At 39.4% G+C, this 20,125-nt stretch overlaps 5 protein-coding genes across 6 annotated transcripts in view; 2 read left to right on the forward strand and 3 right to left on the reverse strand.

Moving 5' to 3' along the window:
- The window catches only part of LOC309719499 (uncharacterized protein), a gene marked incomplete at its 5' end in the record, with an annotated part of 101,333 nt that overhangs the window by 29,405 nt on the left and 51,803 nt on the right, over positions 1-20,125 (forward strand). The window lies entirely within an intron of this gene.
- The window catches only part of LOC309718361 (E3 ubiquitin-protein ligase NEURL3-like), a 67,880-nt gene continuing 48,656 nt past the window's right edge, over positions 902-20,125 (reverse strand). Inside the window, exons 2-5 of one of the 2 annotated variants that reach the window (XM_082553500.1) lie at positions 3,512-3,564; positions 1,938-2,447; positions 1,644-1,802; positions 902-1,494 (exon numbers count right to left, since the gene is read on the reverse strand). In XM_082553500.1, coding sequence (XP_082409626.1) covers positions 1,319-1,494; positions 1,644-1,802; positions 1,938-2,447; positions 3,512-3,564 — 898 coding nt within the window. In that variant the 3' untranslated portion in view covers positions 902-1,318. Of the gene's footprint in view, positions 1,495-1,643; positions 1,803-1,937; positions 2,448-3,511; positions 3,598-20,125 lie in introns of those variants that run through there. The other variant, XM_082553501.1, reaches the window with a different exon arrangement.
- On the reverse strand, positions 7,117-9,365 carry LOC309719817 (E3 ubiquitin-protein ligase NEURL3-like). The gene is made up of 4 exons (XM_082556202.1): positions 9,291-9,365; positions 8,122-8,631; positions 7,838-7,987; positions 7,117-7,718 (listed from the first exon to the last, which is right to left on the reverse strand). Exons 1-4 carry the CDS (start codon positions 9,346-9,348, stop codon positions 7,558-7,560), a joined length of 879 nt encoding a protein of 292 aa, XP_082412328.1. The 5' UTR covers positions 9,349-9,365; the 3' UTR covers positions 7,117-7,557.
- Positions 11,167-14,054, reverse strand: LOC309718200 (E3 ubiquitin-protein ligase NEURL3-like). The gene is made up of 4 exons (XM_082553223.1): positions 13,561-14,054; positions 12,362-12,871; positions 12,090-12,233; positions 11,167-11,974 (listed from the first exon to the last, which is right to left on the reverse strand). The coding sequence occupies exons 1-4, from the start codon at positions 13,616-13,618 to the stop codon at positions 11,811-11,813; spliced, it is 876 nt and encodes a 291-aa protein (XP_082409349.1). The 5' UTR covers positions 13,619-14,054; the 3' UTR covers positions 11,167-11,810.
- nkx6.3 (NK6 homeobox 3) lies at positions 16,565-19,597 on the forward strand. The gene is made up of 3 exons (XM_082554084.1): positions 16,565-17,398; positions 17,982-18,151; positions 18,520-19,597. Exons 1-3 carry the CDS (start codon positions 16,984-16,986, stop codon positions 18,748-18,750), a joined length of 816 nt encoding a protein of 271 aa, XP_082410210.1. The 5' UTR covers positions 16,565-16,983; the 3' UTR covers positions 18,751-19,597.

Consider the following 20,125-nt stretch of genomic DNA (forward strand, 5'->3'; position numbering starts at 1 on the left):
CGGCAATGCGAACCAAGCTCTTGCAACGGTTGTATAGGGATCGAATGGCCCGTAGCAATGGGCCAGACACCCCATATTCCCGCAACACCTCCCACAGGACACCCCGAGGGACACGGTCGAATGCCTTCTCCAAGTCCACAAAACACATGTAGACTGGTTGGGCAAACTCCCATGCACCCTCAAGTATCCTGGAGAGGATAAAGAGCTGGTCCAGTGTTCCGCGACCAGGACGAAAACCGCATTGTTCCTCCTGTATCAGAGGTTCGACTAACGGACGAACTCTCCTTTCCAGCACCCTGGCATAGACTTTCCCAGGGAGGCTGAGGAGTGTGATCCCCCTGTAGTTGGAACACACCCTCCGGTCCCCTTTCTTAAAGATGGGGACCACCACCCCGGTCTGCCAGTCCACAGGTACTGCCCCTGATCTCCACGCAACACGTAATTTATTCATGAAAATAAAAAATAATTGTTTTGAATTAATGAATTTCTTATTGCATGCTTTATTGTACAATTAATTATTGAAAAACAAAATGCGAGATTGTTTGTAATCTATGCTAACCACAACATGACCTGATCGCTGGATTGAAAGTTTCGTTTTTTGCTTTAGCATCATTATTCCTGCGATGTCTTGACACAACTAAGTGTTTGAAAATGCTCTTGTGTTCCAAGCAAGCTTTTGTTTTCAAGCTACTCTGTCTCTTCTTATATGATGCCCTCCATTTATTTATAGTTCAGTTCAGTCATGACTGCAATTTGGTTCTCTTGTTAATCTTTAAGGTATGTTTAACCGCTGTTCACACGTGTGTATTTCTTTATCCCCCAACATGTTCTATTTAATATGCACTGCTATTGATTTATTTCTTATAGCAACATCCTTAAAAACACATTAGAGAAGAAAATATGATGATTGAAACAAGGTTATTTATGTTTTCTTTCCATTGTCTAAGCACAAACACTATAACAATTTTAAGACAAAACGAGTTTATGAAAATCAAACATCTCTTTAAGATTTACACCAACCTATAAAATATACTGTACAGAAATTTTTTGTTATAATGCTATTTTACATATTCACATACATACATATTTTGCACTTAGTGCAATATTTTGTCTCGTCACATACTGACTTAATTGCAATATTTACATAAAAATAGTCCAGTTTGACATCTTTACATGAATTTGAGGACATTTCATCACTCTGAAATTTTTACATGTTTAACAAAACAGAAAAGCCAAACATGACAAAGCGTCATAATAAGTGCCATTCACTGTGTGTCGGTAGTTTATATTTGGTGATTCTTGGCTGGTGTGTCAGAGCTTAGACGTCTATAAACCGCCTCTCCTTTACTGATGGAGCTCTGATCTTGTGTCGACACAGCGGGCAGGTGCCAAACTCTTGACAGACTCTGGAGTCACAGTGTTTACATAAACACCGGTGGCCACAAGGCAGTGTGATTCTGGCCTCCTTCACCATGCACACCACACAGACGTTATCTATAACCAGAAGAGAGAGACTCTAATTACAAATGCGACATCAGGCATATGTGAGACCACACTATTACAAATGATTTCACTGATCACACTCTGTGGTCAGAAATGTGCAACGGAAATCAGACATTAATGTTTGGAGGGACTGTTTTTACCTGCTGGGATTTCCATGTCAAGACAGGACATGCAGTCATCAGGTCTGAAGTCTGAAACATCAGGAACTGAACCAAAGTGACTGTAAGAATCAGGTGAGATGAGCGGTTCGGGTGCAGGACAGGATCTTCTAGTGCAAAGGAGCTTTGTTTTTTTGGAGCCTGCAGCAAAGACAAAAGCATATTTCAACAGTTAGTCATTGTTTATTGCTGTCAGTGCATATGAAATGCTCTGCCTTCACAGAACAGGAAAAACCTGCTGTAAGGCAGATAAAACTGTGGTTCTAGTGAACTTGCCTTGGAGTAAAATGGAGCGCGTCTTCCCGTAAATGTCTATCATGGCCCACAGAGGCTGGCTGAGGTCCACTCCTGTCAGCCACTTGTGCTGCCTGTTGCTGACAGCTACGTATATGCTGCCACCATGAGAAACCCAAAACTCCAGCTCTGAACCTGCTTGGCAGTAGGATTCATTTACAGGCACAGCCCAGTGTCCAGGTTTGTCAGTGAGGTTGGGGATGGCCAAGCAGGGCAGGGGCAGAGATCTGCTTGAGGGTGGCACAGTGGTAAAGCCCACACGCAGAGCTCCCTGCCAGTTGATCGAATCCCTCTCCACTCTCAGACGAATCCTCTCCTGGACTCTCACTGGACGGTTGCTGAACACCAGCCCATTCTTGAAGGTGTTCTCAGTCTTCTCTGCGAGTCGACCTCCATGACTCAAGCGGACCTTTTCTCCCACAGCCTGACGGTGGAAGTTCAGACGACCAAGACAAAGCAGACTGCATCTGTGTGACACCTCTGACTGAAGAACTACAAAGAATAAAAACACACAGTTATGAATGTTGATGTCAAATCATGTTATTTCCAGAGAATTACTTAATAGCAACAATCACAATAACAATAAGTGTCCCTTACATTTGTGATGTGTAGGAACCTCAAAACTATTTTTTTTAACTGAAATTAGGTTGGGGTTTTTTTTTTGCCTGTCCCGTTTGGTTCTTTTGCCATCAGAATTATTGTCTTAAGGCGAGGAAAGATGCCCAACGGATTTACTTTACCAAATTGACCATCACAGCCTTGCCGTAATGGTCTATTTGATTCACCTTTTATTGTTTATTTTATTTTATTTTATTTTATTTTTATTTTCACTTGCTAGATACAGGACAGACTTGAATTGAAATGAGGTTTAAAATTTTAAAAAGTTCAACAAAGATTTTTTCAGTTTAAAGGTCAATTGGTCATGTCGCAAATTTTTATAATTTTCATTCTTATAAAATAATAATAATGATAATAATACTAATAAAAATAAAAATAATGCTGTGTTAATAGGTGAATTGCCATATTAATTGGATTAAAGAAGCTACATATGTCAAGCTGTTTTTAATACTTCATATTAAAGTTAAATTGTGCAAACTGTAGCCAAAATTTCATTTTCATTTTAACAGTACAAAAGCAGACATATAAATAAGTCAGAATAAAACTAGCAAACTCCCGCACTCTTGTTTTTGCAAAGCATGCGGAAATCTGGACGTCTTTCAAGCTGACGAGCTAAAGTCGTTGCACAAAGTTGCATTTGTTTGGTACAAGTTGTCTGAGTGGTAAACTTAGTTCATTATTTGGCACTTTGCTTTGTATTGTGTTGTCTTAACAGGGATACTACTTCTTAAATGACAAAACTGGTGCTGCACTGGAGCACATGCTAGATTTGGGGAAATTTGCAAAATCTTTTGAGCTGCAGCATTTTGCACCCCCTTACTGTGTATTACAATAAAAGTACATAAACAGCTGTTATGTGTTAATTTATGCAACTAAGTATCAGCTTGATAATGATTTGTTTATCAAACTGAGAAATATAGTTCTCTCTAAAGACTTACCAGAGTTCTTGTTTTTATTTTCTCTTGCCATCTTGGAGATGTAGAAAAAACTTGATGCATGATGAGGTCGAGTGTCCTCAAGTCAGGTGTGTTGACTACCTTTTAATCATGGAGTACGTGAGGTTTGAAAACAGAAACACACCCAGACAAAGGGGAGGGACAGAGGGAGGCACCAAAGTTTGGAAATTTACCTGAAGTGTACAATAACAAAACTTGGTGATCTGGGCTTTTATTGTGGATTCCCAGTTTCCTTTCCACCCTTGTTAGTTTAGTATCTTCTCTTTGTGCATTTCCCTCCAGTAGTTTGTTGTTGTTTTAATCAGCTGATTGCCATTCAGTGTGTACATGTAACATCTCTATGGCTCTTCCAGTTTGAAATGTCACATGAGTCTAATCTTGCAATCACTCATCACAATAGCAAATGCAATAGAAAAAATCTAAAACACGAAAATTGAAACATTTCTTCTATTTTTTATAGTTACATTTAATGTTTTATAATAATAATACAAGTTTGTTGTTGAGTTGGTGATATACTTCATATGGCTTTAGCTGAATAAAACAAACTACGTATTCAAAATCTTTTCTTCATATTTATTTAATAAATGTAAATTGTGGAAAATATATCCAAAGTTACCTCTTAGCAGTGTAGATATACAGTAGTTAAACATGTAATAAGTCATAATGAAACTAGCAAACTCTTGTGCTTTCACTTTAGAGAAGAATGTGAAGATCTGGACTTCATCCAAGATGAGAAATTAAAGTCAATGCTGGAAACTGCAGCGTTTCTTTGGTAAAGTCTGAGTTGCAGTTTTAGTCACTAGATGGCTTGTCTTGATTTGTTTTGCTGATGTGACACACCCACACGCAGGTACCTTGTCAGTGTTTTATCGTCAGTGACAAGATTTTTATTTCCACAGAACCATAAAGTTTGTAGTTTCTTTTTCTTATCGCCATCATTTAACACTTCAGTGTGCAGCTCATTATTAGCACTCTTTCATTGAACTCTAATTGCTTTACGGCACTTTGCAGCTTTTTAATGCTTATGTTTGGATTGTCTTGTTTTTGTGTCACTTAATCAGAGTTTTAACAGTCGTCTATTTCTTTCCTTTTACAAACCATACCAAGAACAATATATTACATGAGAGGGTATGGAGTGAGCTGTACAACACACTTTTTGGGGGTTTTAACAACGCCCCTATGACTACAGCCCTGGCCTTTCATGAGGAGTTGCTTGTTGCACTAAGTTCTCATGTTTTGCTGTTCTCTCACCTGTACCACCTCAGTGGTTTCCCCCATTTGCCATGTTGTCCTTTCCATGTTTTTTCTTTTGATTTCAAGTTTGAGCATGTTTGTTTTATCCCTCTAGTCTCATTTCTTTCCTCAACCTTATTTTTTCACCCTCTCCATGTTTTAGATTTTTTGCCTGTTTTTTGGTTTTCAGGCTTCATCTGCTCCTCCTGAATGGTTTGATTCCACAAAATGACTAAACGGACCATCGCCTGGATTTAAAGGTTTTGAATTTTCCGAGAGTTTGGAGTCCTGAATGTGGGGCTTTTATGGATCCTTTTTCCAAGTGGCCATATCGACATTTCTGATGACTTCGATCCAAATCCAAACATTCACATTTAAATAATTATATAGTTCAAGTTCGAGTTCAAGTTTATTTATATAGCACTTTTAAAACAACAGGTGTTGACCAAAGTACTGTACAATAAAATGGACAAGGCAATAAACATAAAAAAACTGAATAGTGTTTTAGAAGAGAATAACATCCTTAAAAAGAGAATAAAATCATAAAAAAAGAATAATAGTAACAAACTCATGAAGAACCAAAAGCCAGAGATTAAAAATGGGTCTTTAGACGACTTTTAAAAGTATCCAGTGTTGGGGAGGATCTGATATGCAAAGGCAATGTATTCCAAAGTTTGGGGGCAGTCACAGCAAATGCCCAGTCTCCTCTATGTTTTAATTTGGACCTAGGGATAACAAAAAGCATTTGGTCTGCAGACTTCAAGGATCTTGGGGGAGAATACCAGGTTAGGAGATCAGCAAGATGTGTAGGGGCTAGTCCATGCAACGACTTAAAAACAAGTGTTAAGATCTTAAAGTCAGTTCGAAAGCTGACTGGCAGCCAGTGTAGTGATGGAAGTATAGGAGATATATGATCTCGCTTGCGTGTGCCAGTTAGGAGCCGTGCTGCAGCGTTTTGAACTAGCTGCAGTCGACCGATTGATGAAGAGGTGAACCAGAGTAGATACTATTACAGAAGTCGAGGCGAGATAAGATGAAGGCATGGATCGCTTTCTCAAAATCTCTGAAACAGAGAAAGGGCTTAACTGTTAAGACATGTACCAGCAGTGTCAAAAAACATCTTTCAGTAACCTAGGTGGAATGATATCCAGGGTACATTTTGAAGGTCTCAAGTTTCTGACAACTTCATTAAGTAATGAAAGGGATACTGGCTCGAAGTGATCAAAAACAGCCAAGGTTGGAGTATAAACACCTGGGTCAGAAATGGGAGGAATAATGTGGGATCTAATATCTACAATTTTATTAATGAAGAATTTCATTAGATTCCAACTTATGTTCACTGCTATATGAGGATCAGCAGTGGGAGGATTAAGAACTGAGTTTATAATACCAAATTAAATCTGAGGTTTATGACAGTTGTTGGACACGATCTTGGAAAAGTATTTTATTTTAGCTGCTCTTACAACTTTCTGGCAACTTGACAGGGATTCTCTAAGTGCCTCAAACGACACTTGGAGATGGTATTTTTTCCATTTTCTTTCCGCTTTTCTACATGCCCGTCTGCATTCCCTGGTGTCATTATTTAACCACGGTTGGGTTTTAGGTTTTAGATACCTAGTGGTACAAGGAGCAATGGAATCCAGTATTTCCAGACAAGCTGAGCTGAACAAGGAAAGCAGACTATCAGTGGTCGAATGAGTGGTACTGTCAGTAGGTGATGCCGGATTTAGATTTTTGTAGGAATGGGCAAAGCGATCTGCTGTATTTGAATTAATCGTGCAAGATCGGAGCTTGGGCACAACAGATCTACCAGGCTGACCTGAAAAGGGAAACTCAAATAGGACAGGCATGTGGTCCGAAAAATGTATATTACAGATTTCAGTGTCAGTGACTGATAGGCCGTAAGAGAGTACGAGAACCAGGGTATGACCGCGTTCGTGAGTTGGGCCTTTGACTGACTGGACAAGATTAAAGGAGTCTATAAGGTTTAAAAAAATCATTGGTCAGTGGGGTATCTAAACAGCAAATATGAATATTAAAATCTCGTATGATTAAAACACTGTCATATTTTGGTAGAACACCAGCCAAGAATTCAGAAAAGTCTTGTATAAAGTTCTTATTATAGTTAGGAGGTCAACACACCAGCGCACATAGCACCGGAGTGGACAAGTGGATTTCATATAAACGTATATTTGTGGATTAAAGGGTAAAAATGTTAAAGGATAAAGGGTAATGTTTGGTGACAACAACATGACCTGATCAGTGATTTGAGAGTGTAATTTTTTTATGCATATTTGCATCATTATTCTTCCTACGTGCAAACACAAATGCACGTTTGGAAATGAACACATTGTAGCACATTTCTGTTCTTACAATCAGCCACACAGTCTGCTCTTATCTGAAAACCAACATTTATTTTTACTTCCACTCATTCCTGACTGTAGAGATATGAGCTGTAGACAGATGCTTCTTTTCCTAAACACACTTCACTGAAAAAAATTGTTTTTGAGGGTTTTGTTACAGCATGTACCCTTAAAACATAATAGAGTTTATGTTTTTTACCATCAACACATTACAATTTTCAGACATACAAAAATACAACACTGCTTTAAGATTTGCATCGAGGTAGAAAAGTGCACTGTACAGACAAAGTTATCATTATAAATAATATAGAAATAGCAGCAGATTTTGCATTTAGTGCAGTATTTTCACTGTAACAGTCACTCTGTAACTTCTCTTTGGTGATTTCTGGCTTCTGTCTAGGAGCTCAGACCAGACTTGAAACACACCACTACTCACAAGATCAGAGCTGATGAAGCTCTGATCTTGTGTCGACACAGCGGGCAGGTGCCAAACTCCTGAAAAACTCTGGAGTTGCAGTGTTTACATAAACACCGGTGGCCACACGGCAGTGTGATTCTGGCCTCCTTCACCATGCACACCACACAGGTTATATCTGTGAGCAGAAGAGAGAGATCCTGAATTAGAAAAATGTGACATCAGGAAATGAGACCACACTCTGTGTGAAATGTGCAACTGAAATCAGATAGCGACTTTTGAAGGGACTGTTTTCACCTCCTGGCATTTTCATGTCAAGACAGGAGATGCAGTCATCACAACTGAAGTCCGAAACTGAACCAAAGTGGCTGTAAGCATCAGGTGAGGTGAGGGGTTCAGGTGCAGGACAGGATCTTTTGGTACAAAATAGATCTTTTTTCTCTGAGCCTGCAGCACAGAGAAAATAATATTTTAAAAGTCATTCAGACAACATTTATCGCTGTCAGAACATGGGAATTGCTGTGCCTTCACAGAACAGGAAAAACCTGCTGTAAGGCAAATATAACTGTAGTTGAACTTGCCTAGGAGTAAAATGGAGCGCGTCTGGCCGTAGACGTCTATCGTGGCCCACAGAGGCTGGCTGAGGTCCACTCCTGTCAGCCACTTATACCGCCTGTTGCTGACAGCTACGTATATGCTGCCACCATGAGAAACCCAAAACTTCAGCTCTGAACCTGCTTGGCAGTAGGATTCATTTACAGGCACAGCCCAGTGTCCAGGCTTGTCAGTGAGGTTGGGGATGGCCATGCAGGGCAGGGGTAGAGATCTGCTTGAGGGTGGCACAGTGGTAAAGCCCACACGCAGAGCTCCATCCCAGTTGGTCGAATCCCTCTGCACTCTCAGATGAATCTTCTCCTGGATCTTCACTGGACGGTTGCTGAACACCAGCCCATTCTTGAAGGTGTTCTCAGTCTTCTCTGCGAGTCGACCTCCATGACTCAAGCGGACCTTTTCTCCCACAGCCTGATTGTGGAAGGTCAGAGGACCAAGACAGCGTGAGCTGCATCTGTGTGACACCTCTGACTGAAGAACTACAAAGATAGAAAATGGAAACATATGAAACCATGTCTGTGTCCTAAGATTTATTCAAGATTTTTTAACTGCACATTTTTCAGGTAGGTGACATATCACATTTACTTAATTAAAAGAAGCTACATATCAAAGTTATTGCTTCATATTTAATAATACATTTAAAGCCAAAGTTTCCTCTTAATAGTCTAGAAATAGATAAACATGTAAACAGAAAACTGCTGTGGTTTCACAAAGAAGCTTGTTTGGTCTGGACTTCATCCAAGCTGAGAAATTCAGTGCTGGAGATTGCAGTGTTTGTTTGGTGAAGTCTGTGTTGCCGTCTCAGTCCACTAGATGGCCTGTGTTGATTTGTTTTCTGTGTTTTATCATCATTGGAAAGATTTTAATTTCCAAAGAAACAAAGCTTCTAGTTTCTTTTTATAAGAAACTTCAGTGTGCAGCTCATTATTAGCACTCTGTCTTTGAACTCATTTGCTAATCACTTGCTTTATGGCACTTTGCTGTTTTTCAATGTTTACTTTTGCATTGTCTTGTTTCTATATTATGTTTCTGTAAAAGAATGAAATGAGCTGCTGTAAGTTGATTTTTGCAACCAAACATCATCTTGATAATGATTCCTTTATCAAACTGAGATATAAAATTCTCTGTAAAGACTTACCAGCGTTCTTGTTCTTACTTTCTCTTGCCATCTTGAAGGTGCAAATAAATCTTGTCATGCGAGTCCTGATGGATGATGAGGTTGAGAGTCATCAAGTCATGAGTGTTAACTACCTTTGAATGATGAAGTACGTGAAGTATGAACACACGCCCAGCATCACCAGTAAAGGGAATGGGGAGGGACAGAGGGAGGCACCAAAGTTTGGAAAATTACCTGATGTGAACAATAACATAATTTGGTGATTTGATTATTAGTCATTTCCTCTTTTATTTTTTTATTCCAATGTTCTTTGCACCCTTGTTAGTTTCGTCAGATTCTCCACCTTGGTTTGAGAAAATTATTTTAATTATTTAATCATCTGTACCACCTCTGTGGCTTCTCCTATTTCCTGTGTTGTTCTTTCAGTAGTGACGTATTGCTGCTGTCGTTCTAATTTTCTTTTATTCCCCTTTTGAATTCAAGTTTGAACTTTTCTTCTATTTTATACATGTTGTAGATCTTTTGCCAGTTTTTTGGATTTCAGGCATCCTCTGCTCCTCCTGAATGGTTTGAATCCACAAAATGATTGAAACGACCATCGTCTGGATTTAAAGTTTTTGAATTTGGAATTTTTCCAAGAGTTCGGAGTCCTGAATTTGGGGCTTTTTTGAGCTCTTTGTTACAGTGGACATACCAACATTTATGGTCATCTAAATTTTAACTTGTGTTCACAGTTGGGTGTGTTGGAGCGCCAATATCAGCTAAATGAAGACATCAGGAAACCTAAAGACCAGTGTTGGTCAAGTTACTTGAAAATAGTAATTAGTTACTAATTAGTGACTACTGAAAGTAATCCTGTTACTTTACTGGTTACTTTTTTCAAAAGTAATTATTTACTTTATTAATTAGTTACTTTTTAAAAACATGATACACAACTTGAATATCTAATAAAGCAATAGACATTTTATCCCAATTCTATTTATTCTGCAAAATCCATCATATAAAATTGAATCAAGTGAAAAAGTCTCTTTTAAAAATTGTTTTATTAGTTTTAATCTTTTAACTTTATGCATATTGCATTAAGCAAAAATTATACATGCAAGTCTTTGACTTGGAGACATTTTTTTAACCTACTTTCTGCATATTCCAGCATATAAAATAAAATTATTTTTTTGTGTTTATATTCACTCTTTCAAATAGATGCAAGTAAAACACAGCAATAAATAAATAAAATCAAAGATTCAGTGGCACTAAGTCCTGTCACTCTTGAGTCTATTTTCACCTGTTTAGCAGGAGTGGAGCAGGCGGAGGTTTGCCTGGTGCTGCAGCGGTCATGTCAGTGGGGGGATGCCGGGGTTTCTCTGTGAATTTCACATTCCTGTTCAGTGTGTACAGTGGAAGCTAATGTTTTTGTCACTTTTTACGGAATCAAACTCAAAGTAAGGTCAGTACGTCCACAACGCTGGATGGCCGTACTGTCTCCCACACTTCATATTATCCATTGCTGATCAACACACATCTGTTGTTGCCACGGGCGTCGCACGCTCGTACGTCATTGTCACGAGACACTCCCGCGAACAAAATCACGGTTTAGTAACGCAGCGTGCTTACAGGAAAGTAACAGTAATCTAATTACTTTTTTTGCAATAGTAATCCCTTGCTTTACTCATTACTTGAAAGCACGTTACCTTAAATGCGTTACTGCCCATTTCTGCTCACACCAAAGGTCTTACTGTTGTTACGTTTTCTGTTCACAGATTGATTTAATATTGTTAGTTTTTACTCATAAACACCAACTTTAAGTACTGAACACAAACTCAAAGGCAGCACAAACATGTCTGATTGTGTTAATTTTAGCCTTCAAGGACAAAGTGCAAACAAATATTTGCTGTTTCAGTTTATTTTGACCACTTTTATGTAATAATTCACTCTGATTATTTATTTTTAGTTTGATGAAACATTTTATAAATATTGAAATATGTAAAAATCAAGTAATGATGGAACTAGGTTCATTTACTTTCACATTTAAAGAATTATATAAACACATGTTTGTTAATTAAAAGGTAAAAAATGTGTTTGTGTTAAATTAAGATCGCTATGGTTATGTTTGGTGGCCACAACATGACCTGATCAGTGATTTGGGAGTGTAGTTTTTCTATTATCAGCCACACAGTCTGCTCTTATCTGAAAACCAACATTTATTTTCACGTCCGCTCATTCCTGACTGTAGAGATATGAGCTGTAGACAGATGCTTCTTTTCCAAAACACGCTTCATTGAAAAATATTGTTTTTGAGGTTATTTTTAACCCTTAAAACATAACAGAGTTTATCTTTTTTACCATCAACACATTACAATTTTTAGACAAAAATACAACACTGCTTTAAGATTTACATCGAGGTAGAAAAGTACGCTGTACAGACAAAGTTATCATTATAAATAATATAGAAATAGCAGCATATTTTGCATTTAGTGCAGTATTTTCACTGTTACAGTCACTCTGTAACTTCTCTTTGGTGATTTCTGGCTTCTGTCTCGGAGCTCAGACCAGCTCCTCTGCCGATGGAGCTCTGATCTTGTGTCGACACAGCGGGCAGGTGCCAAACTCCTGAAAAACTCTGGAGTTGCAGTGTCTACATAAACACCGGTGGCCACACGGCAGTGTGATTCTGGCCTCTTTCACCATGCACACCGCACAGGTTATATCTGTGAGCAGAAGAGAGAGATCCTGAATTAGAAAAATGTGACATCAGGAAATGAGACCACACTCTGTGTGAAATGTGCAACTGAAATCAGCAATGTTTAAAGGAACTCTTTTTACCTGTTGGGACTTCTGTGTCAAGACAGGAGATGCAGTCATCATCAGTGAAGTCTGAAACATCAGAAACTGAACCAGCAAGTGAAGTGAGAGATTCAGGTGGAGGACACGATCTTCTAGTGCAAAACAGCTCACGTTTCTCTGAACCTGCAGCAAAGAGAAAAAAATGTTTTAATAGGCATTCAGACATTTATCACTGTCAGAGCATGCTGTGCCTTTGGACACCAAGAAAAGCTGCTGTAAGGCAAATATAACTGTGGTTCTAGTGAACTTGCCTAGGAGCAAAATGGAGCACGTCTGCCCGTAGATGTCTATCATGGCCCACAGCGGCTGGCTGAGGTTCACTCCTGTTAGCTTCTTACACGGCCTGTTGTTGACAGCTACGTATATGCTGCCACCACGAGAAACCCAAAACTCCAGCTCTGAACCTGCTTCACAAACAGATTCATCCAGTGGAACAGCCCAGTGTCCAGGCTTGTCAGTGAGGTTAGGAATGGCCATGCAGGGCAAAGGTAGAGATCTGGCTGAGGGTGGCACGTTGGTAAAGCCCACACGCAGAGCTCCATCCCAGATGATCGAATCCCTCTGCACTCTCAGACGAATCCTCTCCTGGACTCTCACTGGACGGCTGCTGAACACCAGCCCATTCTTGAACGTGGCCTCAGTCTTCTCTGCGAGTCGACCTCCATGACTCAGGCAGATCTTTTCTCCCACAGCCTGACGGTGGAAGTTCAGAGGACCGAGACAGAGCAGACTGCATCTGTGTGACACCTCTGACTGGAGAACTACAAAGAATAAAAACACAAACACAACAAATTATTTTACAGGCAGAACATGGTTTAGTAAATGAAAATCACTACTGTAACAATATACTTGCATTTAATGGTTAATTAACAGGTTCTATGATCTATCATCAGTCAGATTCAAGTTGTGTGAGTGTGATCATTTACTTTAACAAAACATTCTTGTGAAATTTTATTTGTTAATATTTGATCTATGTATTAGTAATTATACTTTAAATCATGTTAACGTAACTAATATAGTAGTTCAAGAGTGTTCACTTTTGACTAGTACATGAAGTTTCATCCACGCTTAGTAACCTTAAGCTTAAAGCGAACTCTACAAGTTGCCTCATCTATCTGTCAAAGGTGAGTTGCAGTCAGCTTCGTCTCCAGTTTCAAAGATTTATCTTGCAGGTGTGACTCACACAGTTATTGTGTATACCTTCATCAGTAACAAGCAGACCATTTCCTGTAAAATATAAACTTTCTGTTCTCCCTCTCTTATCTGCAGTGGTGCCACAGCCATAAAACATTTCTTAATCAACAGTTTAGAAAATATCTTTTACACACAAAAAGAAAAAAAAATGCTACTAACATGTGAAATTGAATTTGCATTGCTCTTTCATTTAGTAAAATCAATTACAACTTTTTCTTGTTGCTTTTTATGCATCAAATTCTCTATAAGGACTTACCGGAGTTCGTGTTGTTGCTCTCCTTCACCATCCTGAAGAGATAAGTAATATTTCTCATATGCGTCTGAATAGAAGATGTGATCGCGTCTGTGTGTTGGTCTGGAGCACATGTGGTTTGGGAACAGAAACAATTCCAGCATGACAAGTTAAAGAAGTGGGACGGACGGGAGTGAGGGAGGAGCCATACTTTGGAAATTCACCTAAAATCCCCCCCGAAAAAAAAAAGACCAGGGTAGTTTTTTGGTTTTTTTCCCCATAGATTACTGTTTGTCTCGTGATTTCTTTTTAGGTACTGACCTTTGGAGTAAAAGTTCAAACAAAAAAGCACACAGACACATGATTTGTGTGAATTCTGCTCACGTGCAACTAGTTTCATTTTCATTATCTGTAATTATTTTGTGGCTTAGGACAAAAGACAATGTTCATGGCGAATAAGAATGTGTTTGGTCCTGTATCACTGTCTCAAAAAGATTTTTCAGTATCGTTTTCTTCACTTAACATGCTGCACTCGATGCTGTTTCTATCAGAAATGCAGTGCAGCCTCCTTCCCATTAAACACATTAAATACCAATTATATTATCTTGTTTTAAGATTTGCATCATGGAAATTTTTCACCATATCAAACATATTATTTCCGGAATGACTGTGAGTGTGAACTTAAAGGAGAATCTAGACATGCCTGCAATGAAAGCACGTGACGCTTCATTACACATCTCTGGCTGGTTGTGATTAATCTCTAAAGCGGATGTGTCGCCCTCTACAGGCGCTATGATTGGCTGCTCAGGTCCCGTGACAGGACGAAATTATAGCTTGTAACAGCTGTGAGATCATGACGTTCGGAAATTTACCAGCTCTCCCCCTTTTCCCAAGAAAATCCCAACATTTCGTCACTGATAGACTGTACGTAAAAGCAGCGATGTGTTCCAACGTGTAAAACTGATTGTGAAATGAGAAGAGCGTGTTGTGTGCACTAATTATGTCATTCAACTTGTATTTTGCGCCTATTGGGTTAAGAATGCAATACTTTCTATATGTCATGCACTTAAAGCATTGAGTACTTTATTTAAAAAACAAAAAAATACAAATAATAAAAGTCATAACCTGATATCTGTAAGTTTACATAAAGGTTTATTATTAAACTGTAATCAAATAGTTAAAGAAATTCCAAGAAACACGAAAAAGAAAAGTCCAGATATGAGGCCGGAAATAGTCCTCCCACAGGACATGTTTAACCTACATGATAATGGGTGAGGAAATTGTGCTAAAGCTATTGCAACACAGAAACCAAGGTCTGCCTGAGTCATTAACTCTTTTCAAAGCAGCCACTGTGCTGCTGCTGTTTCCCAGAAACAAGTCCACAGAATAACTCTAATATAAATCACAACAATTCATTTGCATGATTATAAAATCTGATGGGGTTTTTTTTATGCCACATAGTTAAATGACACAGTTGCCTGTCCTCCTCAATAGTTTGTTAATGTGCAAAAACAGAGTGGATTACATGACACATTATTACACTGATAAATAAAATAAGAAATGAGATTTTGCCAGTGAATATGGCATTTAATTTAACCAATGTCCTTTGCCTGACAACTCTGTGTAAGACACATTTTGTTTAAAGAGATTAAAGATATAGATGTGCGACAAATTAAAGTAAAACTCTGTAAGATGCTGGGCCACAGGAGCAACTTTACTGCATTTTTTTTCCTCCCTTAATTCTCAGTGTCCTAATTCAACAAGGTGCTAAAAATGTTCTTCAGAGATTTTGGCCCACACTGTCAAATCTGCAGCAACATCGTTTCTGTGCATCCTTGATGCAAAGCTCCTGTTCCACCACATGTCAAAGGTGTTCTATTAAAATGAAATCTGGTGACTACGGGGGCCAAGTGAGTACAGTGAACTCATTTTCATGTTCAAGAAACCAGTTTGAGATTATTTGAGCTCTGTGACACCCACCAGAACATGTGTGTACTGTGGTTATAAAGGAACAAATGTTGTGAATAACAACACTCAGGTAGGCTGTGGAGTTTAAATCATGTCACTTGGCACTAAGGGGTTCAAAACCAAGAAAATATCCTACCAACAACAAGAAGCCAGGATGGATCCATGGTTTCATTTTGTTTTCATGCCAAATTCTGACCAAATGTCTCAGCAGAATCTTATAATGGCAATTCAGTTCAATCCCGTTTCATTTCTATGGCACCAAATCACAAAAACAGTTGCCTCTAGGTGCTTTATAAAGACCTCACGATAATACAGAGAAAACCCCAACAATAAAACAACCTACTTATGAGCAAGCACTTGGTGACTGTGGGAAGGAAAATGGCATTTTAACAGGAAGAGACTCCCTCAGAACCAGCCTCAAAAGCCTTAAAACTCATGTAAATCATCTTTCTTCTCCATTTCAATACTTGCTTTGAACAGATTGTCTTACTCGCATCTACATGCTTCAGTTCACTGAGTTGCTGCCTGGTAACTGGCTGTTAGATATTTGTATTAACCAGCAGTTGTAGAGGTGTACTTAATGAAGTGGCCAGTGAGTATATATTTGACTAAGGGTGGTGCTTAGATTGATCACCTTTCTGATAATGCCTCGGTGGAGGTAAATAGATTTATAAATAGGAATAGGAAAGAGGAAAATAAATAATGATAGACCAAATCCTCACACATCACAGATTTAAGAATGTCTATCTGTAAACCAAGTCTTTATGTTTAGTTTTTCATTTTATAATTATATAATATACAACAAACATTTAACATTTTCTATATACAAAACTGGACTGTTCTGCTATCAAACTAGGAAACAGGGGAACCCTTCCTCCACTCCTCCTCTTCACTCCAGCTGCACTCACACATGGCAGGCCATCAAAAAATCAACTTGTTCCCACTCCACCTGTTCAAAATGCTATTAATCTGCTGCCTTCCAATAAAAGGCTTGGCTTTCACCGAGGAGCCAATAGAATGGCATTAATGCTGCGAGACCCAGGCCAATCCCAAGCTGCATTCTAATGTGGCCTATCTTTATCAAGGTGCCACTCCATTTCCAGATACTGCTTATTTATGATTTCTGAGGAGGGAGCCAGCGGGAGGCATATGTCTTTCGGAGAACACTAAAATCCGTGTCCAGAGGACTCGCAGGAGACTTCAGATATGGAGCTATCACATGCCAAGCTGTGGATAAGAAGAAATCAAATGTGCAAGTGAAGTTTATTTTTCGGATGTGGTGGCAACTTTGACAAAGATCAGAGACTTTGCTGCTCGTGTTCCTAATTGTTTGACTATCTGGAGACGGAGGGTGTGGTACCAAACTCCGACCTCATCTGCTGGTGAGAGAGCTCGTTCTTTGGCCACCAAATATCTTTTTCTACTTGGATCTCATTGGATGTGTTGATAAGACCTAGAGGAAGAGTTACCAGACTTCCCATGGATCCAAACATCCAGGGGTCTTTCCTGTTTAACAACAGCCTCAACCAGTTCCCCTCAGACATCAAGGCACCAGTGTGCCAGTACTCAATGCCCAACTCCTTCTACAAGCTCAGCCCGGGCCTGAACAGCCAGCTGCAGCCAGGGACGCCTCATGGCATCAGTGACATCCTGAGCCGCTCCATGGTCGGGGTGGGCTCCTCGGGCACCGCCACCCTGCTGCCCGGATACTCCAGCATGGGGGGGTTCAGCCCCTCTGTCACCAGCACTTCCATGTACTACAATCGAGACTACAATTCCTCACTGGGCGGCTTCTCCAAACCCAGCGCTGAGTGCCCGATGAAGAGTCGCAGTGTAAACTGCTGGGCAGAAAGCAGCTGTGAGTGGAGAGGAGGGAGGCAGCAGTGCACCAACAGTGAGTCTAAATACTGCAGAGCGGGCTCAGCAGCAGCAGCAGCTCCTCAGCACTGTCATCACACTCTGATCTTCCACTTTAAAAATGGAAACATTATCCAGTAAATACACAAATTTCAGAATCAGATCTGTTATAAACTTGTTATCTATTGAGTTCAGACTCGAGGTTAGATTTTTGATATGACTAAAACTTTTTCTCTCTTTTTGTATTAAAACCTTGAAAATCCATTTATTAAAATGTAACAATCTGTTGTTTATTAGAGGTTGTGCAGACTAAAGGAAAATACAAACAGATCTTTTAAAAACAATTTATTTAATAAACATGTCAAATATTCATTCAAAAGATTTCATTCAATTATGTAGATGATTGAAAAATTATGTTTCATTTAATTCACAAATGGAGACATTTTACTTCGGTTCAGTGTATAAACAACAAATACATGCAGTCTATGAGGGAAATATATATGTGGTCATTTTTTTTCCCTGAGCAATGAGCCAAAATGCTGTGGCATTTCAGGCAGAAATTCAGTCCTGTGTCATACATCCGTTTCCTGTAATGTGTTTTTATTTTTTATTTTTTTCAGGCAGTGGTCCTCTTGGGGAGATGTCCAGCAGGAAAAAACACACCAGGCCGACATTTAGTGGACATCAGATATTTGCTCTGGAGAAAACTTTTGAGCAGACAAAGTATTTGGCAGGGCCAGAGAGAGCGAGACTGGCTTATTCTCTGGGAATGACTGAATCACAAGTCAAGGTAACGTCGCCAGAATCTGCTTACATTTGAGATGAGTGTAAATAAGATTTTTATTTTTGTGTGTGTTCGACAGTTCCACTGATATATATTCCTTGTGGTATATTTGTTTTTTATACCCAGTAGTGTTGACTTGTTTTGAAAGCTGCCACATAAAAAAAGCATACATGTCGTGTGTAAATTCAAGTGCAGCGATAGAAATCTGCAGATCATATACCAGCACATACTCACCCTCAAGCAGAAATGGGGACACAGATTATTTTTCCATACCTTTTCACGTAACACAATGCTTAAAAGAATACTCGATAAGCTGCAGGGCTCCGGTCTACAGGAGTTAGATGACAACTCCCCCGTGCGTTGTGTGTTTTCAGGTTTGGTTTCAGAACCGGCGCACCAAGTGGAGGAAGAAGAGCGCCTCTGAGCCCAGCTCCACACAGACCAACCACTCGGGGCCGGCCGGAGAGGCCTCGGAGAATGAGGTGGAGGACGAGGAGTACAACAAGCCTCTAGACCCCGACTCTGACGACGATAAGATCCGATTGCTGCTGCGCAAACACCGCAGGGCTTTCTCTGTCCTTCGCCTCGGGCCGCACCACATCTGATGCACTTCCTGCAGGCTATAGGCTACACAGGCACACACAGAGACACACGTACAGGCATAAAACTCTCTCAGCACATATGCATGCTGTAATAAATTTCAAACTAGTTTGCAATACGTTTAACTGCTGAGCTGTTTCGCATGATCGGAAAAGGCCCGACAAAAAACATTAAAAGGTCGAACTGACGCAGAGTCTTTAAAAAGTTACTGTAAAAAAATCGATATCTCTGACTTGTTACACAGTTACTTATGTCACAGAAAGTAACCTTAAGTTATTCCTGCACTCCAATTTTGAACAGCTGGGTCGTTTTCAGTTATGCGTATTTCAAAATAAAGCTCTTCTAAATCCTTGTGTGACTTGCATAATGCTGTCGAAATGCTTTAGTAAACTCTATATACCATAAAACACTAAGATCACAGAGCCTTCGCCCCTAAAGTAGACGCTAAAATTAAAAGGCAGTGTGAATTTTCTGAATTTACTTTTGAGTATAATTTCCAAGAACAAGGAGATTTTCCGTGATCGTTACAAAAAGGCCAGAGAAGAGAATGCGTGATCATATGACACGCATTCTAACGTATACGGTTTCCAACAAACTAGAAAGGTAGACTTTTTAAAAGTGGGGGTGGGGGTGTGGCCGGAACAATAAAAGGTAAGCAGACAGTGCTGACGTGCTGTAAAGTGTTTTAATCGTCTACAGTTTGTTTGCTTTAATTACATTTTAGCTTGAAGTTGGCTCAAATCCAGGTCTTTGACTTTGCTTTGTACTCATACTTACTTTTTAACCACACTGTAAAAATATCAAGGTGTATGATATAAAAAAACATTACTGTGCACATTAAATTATAATTAATTATTTATCAGACATGTCTTTTTTTGTCTTTTGTAATGTGAAAAATCAAACTTAAATGTAGACAATTTGGGTCTTGAGTTATGCTGATGTGGTAGCTGGTTAAAGGGGCCAAAGCAAAGGCACAAAAGCTAAAGAAGGTCAAAGGTCAATTCTAGTGTGATTTACTAGTGTGGTGGGGCTTAATTGAAGACAATGACCTCTGCAACCCATTTCAACTTCAAATCAATACCAGCAGAGCAGCTTGGTCACCATTTAGGCTCAGTGACTTGAAGCTGGCTGTGGTTTATCCAGCTGACAGGATAGAAGGTCTGATGACTGTGTCCGAACAAAAGCATGGGAACGCCGCTAAGACAATCACATTTTGCTTCAAAGAAAAGTCTGAAAAAAAGGTAGTTGTTCTTGCAAGTGTTAAGAAAGATGTGTTTTGGTCTGGCACACAAGTTCAGACTCCATGTGTGGGTGAGAGAATTCCTTCTCTGACCACCAAATTTCATTTTTCAATTGGAGCTTGTTCGCTGCGTTGCTAAC

The sequence above is a fragment of the Aulonocara stuartgranti genome, assembly GCF_965226115.1.
Source record: "Aulonocara stuartgranti genome assembly, chromosome: 12".
Classification (NCBI taxonomy): domain Eukaryota; kingdom Metazoa; phylum Chordata; class Actinopteri; order Cichliformes; family Cichlidae; genus Aulonocara; species Aulonocara stuartgranti.

Coding starts and splice junctions, on each gene's coding strand:
- LOC309719817 (XM_082556202.1), bottom strand. CDS start 9,348: ATGACAAGATTTATTTGCACCTTCAAGATGGCAAGAGAAAGTAAGAAC. Junction 7,988..8,121: donor GCGCTCCATTTTACTCCTAG/GCAAGTTCAACT, acceptor TCTGTGCTGCAG/GCTCAGAGAAAAAAGATCTA. Junction 7,719..7,837: donor TGACATGAAAATGCCAGGAG/GTGAAAACAGTC, acceptor TTCTGCTCACAG/ATATAACCTGTGTGGTGTGC.
- LOC309718200 (XM_082553223.1), bottom strand. CDS start 13,618: ATGAGAAATATTACTTATCTCTTCAGGATGGTGAAGGAGAGCAACAAC. Junction 12,872..13,560: donor GAGCAACAACACGAACTCCG/GTAAGTCCTTAT, acceptor TATTCTTTGTAG/TTCTCCAGTCAGAGGTGTCA. Junction 12,234..12,361: donor GTGCTCCATTTTGCTCCTAG/GCAAGTTCACTA, acceptor TCTTTGCTGCAG/GTTCAGAGAAACGTGAGCTG.
- nkx6.3 (XM_082554084.1), top strand. CDS start 16,984: ATGGATCCAAACATCCAGGGGTCTTTCCTGTTTAACAACAGCCTCAAC. Junction 17,399..17,981: donor GAGGCAGCAGTGCACCAACA/GTGAGTCTAAAT, acceptor TATTTTTTTCAG/GCAGTGGTCCTCTTGGGGAG. Junction 18,152..18,519: donor TGACTGAATCACAAGTCAAG/GTAACGTCGCCA, acceptor GTGTGTTTTCAG/GTTTGGTTTCAGAACCGGCG.